The sequence below is a fragment of the Xyrauchen texanus genome, chromosome 40 (genome assembly GCF_025860055.1).
Source record: "Xyrauchen texanus isolate HMW12.3.18 chromosome 40, RBS_HiC_50CHRs, whole genome shotgun sequence".
Lineage (NCBI taxonomy): Eukaryota > Metazoa > Chordata > Actinopteri > Cypriniformes > Catostomidae > Xyrauchen > Xyrauchen texanus.
Window position 1 is genome coordinate 23,314,002 of NC_068315.1, and position 12,812 is coordinate 23,326,813.

A 12,812-nucleotide genomic window follows, 5' to 3' on the forward strand; every position below is an offset into this window, starting at 1 on the left:
TTTCATTGCTTCATGGCAAATAAAATAATTTAAATGTGGAGCATGTACATTAGTTTTACACTTCAAGCAGAACTACAACATGCATACAAAATCTTTAATAACTTTTTATAATATGTATGAATAAAGGCCAAAGATATCATTTATCACTTTTGGCCACTACTGTACACTAAACAGATGTCAGAATCCACTTATTATTTCTGTGTGAAATTTAAGGGGGATTGTGCATGATAATATCATCAGGTAGAACTCTCATGTAACAGGGTGGGATTGAGAACTGCAGACCCACGTAGTGCGCATCCGAAAGAGGGCAGCCTGGGGGCTTTGATATTGATAAAGTTTGGTAGAAGAGTTTTCTTTGATGCAGCACAGTCTTGATCTGATTATAAGTGTATGTGCTTTGTCATGTATTCAGGGCAGATAGTGCTATGATTACCGTGACTCAAGTGGCAGGGTTGGATGATGTCAGAATTCATGGGTTCACTTCTTTGGTAATGGGACTCCTTTGTGTGGCTAATGTGTTTAAGTGTCTCAATTTCTTAGATATAACTTAAATCTGCTCATTTGAGGAGTTTTAGTTAACCGTACAATTGTAGAAATAGATCTTATTCACAGGCATTGATCGTAAAGATATATTTATTGTGCTGAAAGTTTTCGACATGGACGTTCCCATATAAAACAGCTTTTACCAGGACACTGATATAAATGGAGTCTTAATCTTATGTAAGTGTAGGCTACATCATATATTTGTCAAAATGTCATATTCATTTAATTAGCTGTAAAACCAATTGCTGCACCTTTATTACCCCTGGCTTGTCCTTTCAATTCACAAACACAAACGGGCATAAACGAACAATGGCAGTTGCTGCAGCTATCAGTATTTTGGTCCCTTGCACCCATGTAGTTGGAGGACTTGGGTTACATCTAACAATAGAGGTGAGGGCACGGTGTGTGTTTGGAGTCTGGAAGGAGGGGAAATACTTTCAGCTGCTCTGTGGCTTGCCACCTCTCCCCACACACACTACCAGGCTGTTCATCTTTGGCATATGAGAGAGTAAAGCAGAAATAAGTAAGTCTGGCTAACACCTGCATTTAGTCACTGGCTCTCTGATCAGATGTGTTCAAATTCTCGGGAAGCTGTTCATATTCTAAACCTCAGCCACCATATACAACCACCATGCTGCAAGTCTATTAGGATCAGCCTTATTTAAGCTGTCTCTGCTACTATCAGAGTGAGTTAATTGGCTTTGTGCCATAACAGTATACCCAAAATCAAAAACAATTATGAATATATATTCAATTCATATAAAAAATAGCCCTGCCATACTATTTTTATTCAGATGTATGGTTTTTCAATTATGTGTAACAGTGTAAATCTTCTCTATTTGTATCTTCTAGAGATATATGGAGTATGAGGACTCTCAAGAGCAGGATAAAAAAGATCTGCAGAACCGTGTGCTGCTACTGGAGGCCCAGACCAGACAGATGGAGCTGAAGTCCAAGAACTATGCAGACCAGAGTAAGTCATCACTTTGCTACCTAAAAAACCCTCTCATTTCCCTTTGATTACGGTTGTCTTTAGGAGGTCAAGTCTTTCCTATAAAAGAGGCAGACTCGTTATTCTCTTGAACACCGGGTCACTCTCTCCCATGGTTCAACACTTCTTCCAGCCAGAGAGTCACTCACTCAGTGGATAGAGAGTCTGTTGATCTCTGGGTGTTTTACTGAGAATGGGGCTGAACTGGATTACAGCTTAAGGGCTGTTGAACTCCCCCACTTGATAGGTGGATGACTGTTTACTGACAAACACCGCTCCAGGTTGGAGGCACATTACGTAAAATGCTCCAGGAAAATGTGTATGTCTAGTCAATGCCATTAGGGCTAGGCAATATGTAAAAAAATATTTTATCGATAATCACCTTAAAAATGTCGCGATATACGATTATATCGGCAACCCCCCTGCTGAGGGTCGGTGAATTTTTTTTGTTTTCTTGATTTTGCTTGAAAATTTTAATTAATTTATTGAAACACAAGAAACATAAACAAAAGACATTTCTAAATTCAAATTGAACTTTAAACTAAATGAATAAAGAAATAAAATAACGAAGTGATCAAAATAACTTATTTAACCACCTCCCCAAAGCCAAACATTTAAATCTCCAATGACTCCATTTGCCATAACACAAGCATCCATCAATGACAAGAGGTGGAAAATTACTAATAGCCCACAGATTAAGAACTAAAGACAATTGTAAATGTAAAGATAATAATAATCATAATATTAAAACCTAATAGATACAGTTTTGTTCCCCAAATAAAGCTGCCAAATCTGTGTTCTTATCGAATTTGTGTTTGTATTGCATTTTGGTAATACTATTAATGCTGCCTAAAAAAATAAAATAAAACTCAGTTGTAGGTTCAAGGTTAACGTGTCTTGCATTACTTTGATTTAATCACTTCCGTCTTTGTTTCTTTGTATTAAAGATATGTTTTACTGAACCTGCAGATTTGTGTTCACAATGCATGCTAACCACGTGGAAATAAAGCAAACTAAACTCACAGCACCTCCTGAGATGATCAGCGATAATTTGCAGCATTCTCATAGACTACGTTATTTTTGCAAACAGTTTTCAGATAAATGAAACCGAAAAAAGAGTGAAAACTCTTTACATGCGCTTGTTCCATGAAACAGGATTGTGCTGCACACATGTGAACAAACTGCTATCAGACATGGGCATTGACGGCTTTTCTTTTGTCTGTTCTTAATTTTATAATACATTTGTGTGTTTCTTCCAGCACATATCTTTGTGTCTAACAGCATTTCTTGTAATTTGTCACTCTGAGACATCTTATTGGTCGCCTGCCTGTTGCGGGTAGATGAGCAAAATTACCCGTGCATGAAATACATTTGGACGAGGAGCTTGCGAGCTGGATTCAGCCTCATTGCATTTGGCGGGTGCTAATTTCAAACCCTGGACTACTGTTTAATGTATTTGGTGACTTCCACTATCCATGGTTTTGTCAATGAGTGTCGCAGTCGACATCGGGATCTTTGTAAGACATTGTTGATATCCGATACATCGTAATATCTCCCAGCCCTAAATGCCGTCAATTTATTTAGTGTCCTGAGGATTAAAAAATTGTGTTCCCAGTATTTCAACAATCTGGCATAACTGAAGTGATTCCATTGGTTGGGTTTGTGCAGTGACGTTCCATTTTGTAGTTAAGAAATGGTTGTCTACATCTGATTGTCTGATTGTACAATTTTTATGTTGGAGAACTGTCTGATATGATGGACAGCTGTCATGGACTGATACACGCTGACCTTGCCCTTACACCTGCTCACTCGCTCGCTCACTTAGTCACTCACTAACTCTCCACATTATTTGTGGTACTTGCATATTTGTAAAGTTACCGAAATATGTTTATCAAAAAAACATGTATCTAAGGGTAATCGCTTCTCTCCATGATTGACAGCAGCAAATTAATTCTCCAAAAGCTTTATTCACTCAAGACATATCCAACTGCACTGCTGCCATTCTATCATCTTCACAGTAAAAGAGTAAGTGGGCATCTCCTCCTCTGTTGTTACTGCGTGTCTGAACCCACATGACCAAGACCATTTACCATTACACAAATGTTAAATTAGTGGAGCAGAGCGCTTTCACTAAAATCTTGTCTTTTGCGGGACTGCTTGATGTCAAAATGTCAAATGTTGATTTAGTGATTTGGAGAATTTATTTTTTTTTAGTTAAAGATCGTAATGAAAATTAAACATGGTTTACTATAGCAATATTGTAGTAACCATGACTGCTGTCACCATGGTTTTCTTTGCAGAAATCTGGTTTTGATACAATTAACCATGGTTTTATAACAGTAATACTGTAGGTTCCATATATTAACCATGATTATACTATACACTACCATTCAAAAGTTTGGGGTCACTTGCTTGAAAAGTTCCTCATGATCTTGAAAACCTTATGATCTGAAGGCTATGCTTAAATGTTTGAAATTAGTTTTGTAGACAAATATATAATTGTGCCAACATATACATTTATTTAATTACAAAACAAAAAAGAAGTTTTTGAAATGGATGACTTGGACCATATATTTAAGAAAAGCATCCAATAAGTGCCCAGCATATAGATGGGAACTCCTTCAATACTGTTTAAAAAGCATCCCAGGGTGATACCTCAAGAAGATGGTTGACAAAATGCCAAGAGTACATGTCTGCAAAATCTAGGCAAAGTGTGGCCACTTTGAAGATGCTAAAATATAACATAGTTTTGATTTATTTTGGATTTTGTTTAGTCACAACATAATTCCCATTTTTCCACTTCTATTATTCCATAGTTGTGATGACTTTGCTATTATTCTAAAATGTGGGAAAAAAGAAAAAGAAAGAAAAAATGAGTAAGTGACCCTAAACTTTTGAATGGTGGTGTATATTGTAAACATGATAGTAACCATGTTGATTTAGTGGTTACTATGTTTTTACTACAAATACCTTAGTTAAACTATGGTTACTGTAAAACAATGATTTTTATTAAGGGGAAACCTGTTGAAGAGTTTATTACCAAATAGAGTATTCTTAGTTTGGATTTGGCAAAAATATATATTTTTTTCTGAACATGGCAAATACTGAACCATACCAAATCCTTGACCCTAAAACCACGATACAAACCGAAAGTGAGAAATTTGAACAGTTACAACCCTAGTGTGTATGGGGCTTGTTGCACATACAGCACATTTGCAAATATGGCATCAAAGCTCACAGGCATGGACTAAAAGCCACAAAACTACAAGTTTGATTCAAAGCTACATTTTCCTGAAAGAATTTTGGTGTGTAAACCTGGCCTGACACCTGATGGCCATTTGGAGCGTTTCATTGGGCTCAAAAAGTATTCTCAGGCTTTGTGCTGGCATAAGCCACTAATAAGGCATTACCGACCCCTTGTGGCTGCGTATTGTTATTACAGCATGAAACCACTGTCTCAGGAGGCTATTCAAATCCTTACCAATACCTTTACCTCAGAGGATAAATACAATTGCAGTAGACCTGTGTTATATATTTGGATTACCTTGTGAGTAAAGGTCTGGGCTGGTAACTAAATTGTTGAAGATGGGCTACATAAAATACAAATACATAAAGATTTTATGATGATGCTATTCTTTTGTTATTAGTTGGAAGATTAGAAGAGCGTGAAGCTGAGCTGAAGAAAGAGTACAATGCCCTGCATCAAAGACACACTGAGGTAAGAGCCACTGTGTTTAACATCCCCAGTGATTAAAGTGTTTTCTGTTTATGTTTTGTAAGTCCCAGTGTGAAAGATGTTTTGCATGTGTAAAGCTGTCTTTTGCAGCTGTACACATGCAACAGTGTGGGTGTCCCATGACAGACTGTTCAAACAAACTGCCTGATATCACACTGACTGTGTATCTCTGCCCCTATTTTGACATAAAGATGATCCACAGTTACATGGAGCACTTGGAACGTACCAAATACCAGCAGCTGACCGGGGAAACCGCTGACTCCGGGACACTGGGCAGAATGAAGTGAGATTCTTTTCCCTGATGATTAATTTTCTGTGTCACTCATTAATACTGAAGTGAATTTTATCCACCAACACAGTTAGAAACAATATTAATCTATATTAACGTGAATAATATTGACAATAAGACTGTAAATACTATACATGTTAATCCGTTACTGCTAGGGCTGGGTGATAGGACAAAGTTATCAGATATTGACGATATCACACAAAGTTCCAGATGCCAATTGCGACATTCAATTGACAAAAGATGATCGACAATATCGGGAAATGGCAAAACCGTGGATCTGGGAAGTCGCCAAATATATTAAACAGAGGCCGAGGTGTGAAACTAGCACCCACCAAATGCGACTAGGCTGAATCCAGTTCGTGAGTGTCTCACTTGTCAAAATGTATTTTATGCGCCAGTGATGCATGACAAGAAATGCTGTCAGTCACAAAGACACGCACTTGAAGGAACACATTTGATTATATTTTTAAGAACTGACATAAGAAAAGCCATCAATGCTCGTTTCTGATTCTCTTATTGTTCAGAGAATCAGAAACTATTGTCTCGTGAAACAAGTGCATGTAAACAGTTTTAACTCCTTTTTTTATTTTATTTTTCTCTTTTTCATTCGTCTGAAAACTATAAAATAGACTACAACGAATAATGTAGTCTATGAGAATGCTGCAAATTATCTCCAATCATGTCAGGAGGTTCTGTGAGTTTCGTTTGCTTTATTTCCATGGACCAGTTAACATGCATTGTGAACACACATCTGGTTCAGTAAAATATAATCTTTGTATTAAAGAAACAAAGACGAATGTGATTTAAGTAATGCAAGACATGTTCACCTTGAACCTACAATTGAGTTATTTTCTTTTCTTTAGGCAGCATTAACATAGATGCTTTAGGCATCTTTTTGTTTGTTTTTCGGGTTTCAATAAATGAATAAAATGTTTAAAGCAAAATCAGAAAAGCAAATATATTCACCGACACTCGGCAGGGGGTTGACGATATAATCCAGTATCATGATATTCTTAAGGCGATTATCGATAAAATATTTTTGATATATCGCCCAGCCCTAGTTTCTGCTGATATAAAGCAAGTCTTAGTTCATTGCTTTTGGTGTAATATTGATGCGGTTTAGTTAGCAATTCCATCAGTTCTCTGTGCTGGTATGAATCATTCTGCGAGCATTATATACTAACAACCCCTATGAGCGCTAACACATACAGCCTCTGTGAGCATCTGTTAATGTAGGTCAGTAGTGTGTCTCAGCTGAGTGTGATGTTAATGGATTGATGGAGAGAGAGAGAATCTGTCTGGCTGTTGTTAATTCGGACAAAATCAGCAAGACAGATCACAGTCATTCTGTGATCGAGCGACAGTGTGCAAATGGAGACCGAACATCATTGTGGCGGAATGACCCGCCCCTCCCTCTCATCATCGTCAACTAATTCCTGAGGGCTGTCCTTCAGCTAGGCTCACAACGGGAGTGGGAAATACTCTATTTTCAGTACAGAGCTGTAGACTGATTTATCTTAAGTGTCACTGTGACCTGTGATGTTAATCACAAAGAAAAACGACTAAATTCCATTGTCATAAGGACAAAAAAATATAAATGTTTTTAAATAATGAACCCTGGTTCTATTCCTGAATCCTGTCTATTGTGTGGTGTTGCATGTAGCAGTTTTTCATATCTATGATGCCAGACAACATATTGTTTTCATTATATTTTAAAATGCATAAATACAATGGCCACTTCCTTTCAAGTACTTCAAAGTCAGGACTCCATTCACCTGACTGCAGGTGGATTGGAATTTTGTGATCCCAGGAGAGGAGCTACAGTGTGTGTTTGTAATGTAGTTTCCCTTTATTGTCCTCCATGATCTGCATGCATCCTACTACTCCTGTTTTTTTTTTTTTCTCTCTTCTCTTCCACAACCAATCAGCTGTACAAGAAAAGGCATGCAAATTAGCTTTTAATTCTAATGTTGGAGAGAGAGAGAGGTCCCAGTATTGTGCAGAAGTGACAGAGCTGTTCATTTAACAGCCAAGCGAGTTACAGAAGACCATGGGTGAGCACTGAAAACAATACTCTGGGGGACAAAAAACAGCTGCTGCTAAGCCGGTCCTCGTACTATGCTGCGTGAGTGCATGCACTGCTCACCGGAGTGGATGATGTCACAGCACTGATAGGCTGGAGAGCTGCACATGCACACATAGACACAGATTCTCACGCTGTGCTGGTGTGGATGGGATTGTTTTTGAGTGTCGGGGTGGGGGGCTGGCAGACCATAGAATGTGGTGGCAGCCATGAGTCCAGGATGCATGCTGCTGTTTGTCTTTGGCTTCGTGGGCGGAGCGGTGGTCATTAACTCTGCCTTGCTGGTCTCTCTCTCGGTGCTGCTGCTGGTGCATTATTCCGTCTCCAATGGCCTGCCCGCCATCACACACTCCCTGCCTCGGATCAACAACAGGTATGCATAGAGAGTGTGTTTATGGATGTGTTAACCTAGTTTCTTGCTATATGTTTACTCCGATCAGTCTTTGCTTCTTCAGTGCTGAGTTTGAAACCCTTTGTAGTGTTATCATCATCACAGGTTGTTTGTTTACAGACTGCATCCACCCCTCTTATATCTTGAATTGTATGTCTGAGATTTGATCTTCTGAATGCTAACCCTTAATAGTTTCCCTGTATTTCCATCAATCTCTCATTTTACTCTACTGATGACATGCATGGTTTGCCCTAGTCTCTCCACCCAGATATCAATCTATTCTTACCACCATGTGTCTTACTCTATGGACTGTAGTCTCAGAGATATAGAAAACAAGAGCTGAGTGTTGAGGCAGGGGGTTATGCGACAAGAACCAGCATAACACAGATAGACACAGCAAAGATGTCACTTCTTAATTATCTTTCAGATTTTTAAACATTACCGACTTTTCGCTTTTTGATATGTTTACAATGCCAACGGATTTATTTTTCTTCTTTTATGGCTTTCAGTTAGTTAATTCTAAAAGTTTATCAAACTGGAGTTGCATCTAGATGCAACTGTACACCTGATATTGTTTGGTGCTTTCGAAGAGCTTTCTGTACATTTCAAGTGATGTAAAACTGGTTTCAGTGCTGTAGTGTTGTTTAATCAAGTAATTATATTTCAAAGTAAACAGTAATGAAAAAAATAAGAGTCTTCATCTGAACTTGAGCTGTTCACCTTTTACAAACGAAAGGTCCCAATGAGCACAGTGGCCTCCATCATCCATAAATGGAAGATGTTTGGAACCACCAGGACTCCTCCTAGAGCTGGCTGCCCGGCCAAACTGAGCAATCGGGGGAGAAGGGCCTTAGTCAGGGAGGTGACCAAGAACCCGATGGTCACTCTGACAGAGCTCCAACGTTTCTCTTTGGAGAGAGGAGAACCTTCCAGTAGAACAACCGTCTCTGCAGCACTCCTTTAATCTGTATGGTAGATGGGCCAGACGGAAGCCACTCCTCAGTAAAAGGAACATGACAGCCTGCCTGGAGTTTGCCAAAAGGCACCTGAAGGACTTTCAGACCATGAGAAACAAAAGATTAAACTCTTTGGCCTGAATGGCAAGCGTCATGTCTGGAGGAAACCAGGCACCACTCATCACCTGGCCAATACCATCCCTACAGTGAAGCATGGTGATGGCAGCATCATGCTGTAGGGATGTTTTTCAGCAGCAGGAACTGGGATACTAGTCCGGATCGAGGGAAAGATGAATGCCGCAATGTACAGAGACCTCCTTGATGAAAACCTGCTTCAGAGCGCTCTAGACCTCAGACTGGGGTGAAGGTTCATCTTCCAACAGGACAACGACCCTAAGCACACAGCCAAGATAACAAAGGAGTGGCTACGAGACAACTCTGTGAATGTCCTCGAGTGGCCGAGCCAGAGCCCAGACTTGAACCCTATTGAATATCTCTGGAGAGATCTGAAAATGGCTGTGCACTGACGCTCTCCATCCAACCTCATGGAGCTTGAGAGGTCCTGCAAAGAAGAATGGGAAAAACTGACCAAAAATAGGTGTGCCAAGCTTGTAGCATCATACACAAAAAGACTTGAGGCTGTAATTGGTGCCAAAGGTGCTTCAACAAAGTATTGAGCAAAGGCTGTGAATACTTATGTACATGTAATTTTTTTGTCCCCCTTTGTTTTTAAAAATACATTTGCAAATATTTCAAACAAACTTTCACGTTTTCATTATGGGGTATTGTTTGTAGAATTTTGAGGAACAGGCTGTAACATAACAAAATGTGGAAAAAGTGAAGCACTGTGAATACTTTCCAGATGCACTGTATACCACGGGTCTGCTGAATGCTTGATTCTGATTGTTTGATGGATGTTCTAAGGTGTGGAATTATTTTCCAGTAAACGCACGACTATGAAGTAGACCCAGGCCTTGACCGCATAACCGTTCCATATCACTTTACCACTTTAGTGGAGTGGTGGTGGCATAGTGGGCTAAAGCACATAACTGTTCATCAGAAGGTTGCTGGTTTGATCCCCACAGCCACCACCATTGTGTCCTTGAGCAAGGCACTTAACTCCAGGTTGCTCTGGGGGGATTGTCCTTGTAATAAGTGGACTGTAAGTTGCTTTGGATAAAAGCGTCTGCCAAATGCATAAATGTACCAAATTATTTCAGTTATTTCATAGAGCCGTACAGGCTACACAACCAAATAAAACAAAGACATTGGTTAATTACATCGTATGTGAATGACAAACAATGTCTATAATATCCTAAATTTAATTACATTTTTATAGAAAAGCATCCTTTGGCTCCCTCTCTCTCTCTCTCTCTTTCACTCTCTCTCTCTCTCTCTCTCTCTCTCTTTCATTCTCATCTCACCCCCCACACACACACCATACATGCTACCACAGCAAAATAACCATAGAAACCAAAGACATGGGTTAAAGTAAATCAGTTAAGCATGTCAAACAATGTCTATATGATACTACATGTATTTAAATTTCGGTTGAAAAGTGCCCTCGTATCCACTTGTCTCACCTTCACTTACATGCTCACAAACATGCACGTGCACACTCACACACAGAGACTCGAGTTGCACACAACAAACAGAGTCACATCCCCACGACTTGATCAATACAACAGTTTCTATTATACAAAATAACTTCTATATGTGCAACTTTTAATGTTTCAGTGTAGTTCACCTTACATAGCTATTGTGGAAAGCCCTGTCGCGCGACACCTCCACCTCCACCTCCACCTCCCCTCCCCTTCACTCTCACACAAACTCTCTCGGGAGCAAAGATAGTGCACCCCCGTGACTCAGTGGGATTGTAAATAGTTGTTTAGCAGTGCAAAAGCTATACAAGAATGGAGACACTCGCTGCTGCAGAGAAATTTTAACTTAAATCTTGGCAATTTGAATGTTATTCCTGACGAGAGCCACTTTTTTGCAAACATAGATCAATCCAAAAGGATAAGTGTAAAATATGTTGAAGATTGGCTTAAAGGCAGTCAGTTCATTAAGTGATGAGCTGTTTCTTCACAAAAGCAGTTTATTCTGCACACTGGAGCATATCCTCCATAGGCATCAAATTCAAAAAGAATGGTCTCCTCGCCAGTGTACCACCATAGAATGTTTATGGGAGCGCTGCGTTATGCTATTTTATGCTAAGCTTGTAGGCTCCCCTATTAGAAGGGTTTTAGCTCTGTCTCTCTCCTACTACCCAGAAATTATGTTAATGAAGCTAACTCGCTGGAAAAATTTAGCTAGTGTGATGCCTGCTTAAAGGAGTATTCTGGGTTCAAAACAAGTTAAGCTCAATCAAAAGCATTTGTGGCATAATGTTGATTACCACAAAATTGTATTTGGACATGTCCCTCTTTTTCTTATAACACATACGGTGAGAGACTTAAAATGAAAGTAGATGTGGCCAATTTTTGGAGGCAGAAATGTGAAGCTTATAATTTTATAAAAACATTTACATTAATTTCACTGTTAAAACTTGTGTATTATTTGAGCTGTAAAGTTGTTTAATATGTCATTTTAAAAAGAGCCATTTTAGGGTTTGTTGACATTACATTGTCATTGTAACATAGTTGTAAAATTGTTTATTACTTTACACATTACTATACGCATATCCTTTATGTCTTGTGGCTATACCTTTTAAAACGTGAGTATTTTAATTTTCAAAAGATTTCCCCCATTTACTTCCATTGTAAGTGCCCAGATTTTTGCTCTTTAAAAAAAAAAATTATAATTGCTGGGACGAGTAAAATAAATTTTGTGGTTATCAATATTATGCCAGAAATGCTGTCGTTTCAACTTCAGCTTGTATTGAACCTGGACTTAACATTTACGGATTGGCCACATTCACTTCCATTGTAAGTGCCTCACTGCAACCCGGATTTAGCTTTTTTTAAAGAAAAGAAGGGATGATTTTAGATACATTTTTGTTGTAATCAACATGTCAGCCACAAATGCTGACGATTGATCTTAACTCGTATCGAACCCAGAATATTCCTTTCAGGGGATTTTCATTCATCCAGCTTATGTATAATATAGATCAAGGCAACTGAACTTGGCTTTTCATTTAAAGAGCACATTACCTTTTTTTGACCAGATTCGCTCAAGTCTTGTTTTAGTTCTGTTTACTTAATGTTCTGAGATTGACAGAAGGGAAGCTTGATCTGTACACTCAAGAGACCATTTAGCAGAGATGGACCACTGCTATTAAAATGAATGGGAGAAATTGGAACAGCCAAAGGCCATCAGATGTAGTAAAGGAAGTCAAGCCTCACAAGTAAAAATCCAAATCACCTTTTAGATACAGATATTGCCTGTCAGTCAACTCTGATTATACACAAATACACACCCTCAGATTTTACTGCTTGATTTAAATATGTTCTTTGATTGTAATCTCTATCAACCGTTTTAGAGATTTCGGTCTTTGCCCATTCAAGCCTATAGAAGCTGTACATTTATGCTGCATGTTCACATTGAAAATAGCTGCCCAGCCTGCCTGTGAGTGTTCCAAAGATGGCCGCTGAGTAGACTGACTTACCTTGAATGGGACTTTGCTTCAGTCATGCTGGCCACTACTATGTGCAGAAACAGAAACTGACTGCACTGGAATAGGTTATTGAACTCTGGACTGGAAGTTCCACCCCTTTGTTAAACCACAACCTTTGCTGACTGACGTGTGATTGGCAGTATATGTACTCTGGATGTGTGTAATTACACAAGGTTTTGGCCCCAGCACAGGTATTGATGTAAACAT

At 39.0% G+C, this 12,812-nt stretch overlaps 1 protein-coding gene across 4 annotated transcripts in view; it reads left to right on the plus strand.

Moving 5' to 3' along the window:
* The window catches only part of LOC127633490 (C-Jun-amino-terminal kinase-interacting protein 4-like), a 61,548-nt gene that overhangs the window by 14,207 nt on the left and 34,529 nt on the right, over positions 1-12,812 (plus strand). For 2 of the 4 annotated variants that reach the window (XM_052112635.1, XM_052112636.1), the window contains exons 2-4: positions 1,396-1,516; positions 5,182-5,252; positions 5,462-5,553. In XM_052112635.1, coding sequence (XP_051968595.1) covers positions 1,396-1,516; positions 5,182-5,252; positions 5,462-5,553 — 284 coding nt within the window. Of the gene's footprint in view, positions 1-1,395; positions 1,517-5,181; positions 5,253-5,461; positions 5,554-7,801; positions 8,016-12,812 lie in introns of those variants that run through there. The other 2 variants (XM_052112637.1, XM_052112638.1) reach the window with 1 other exon arrangement.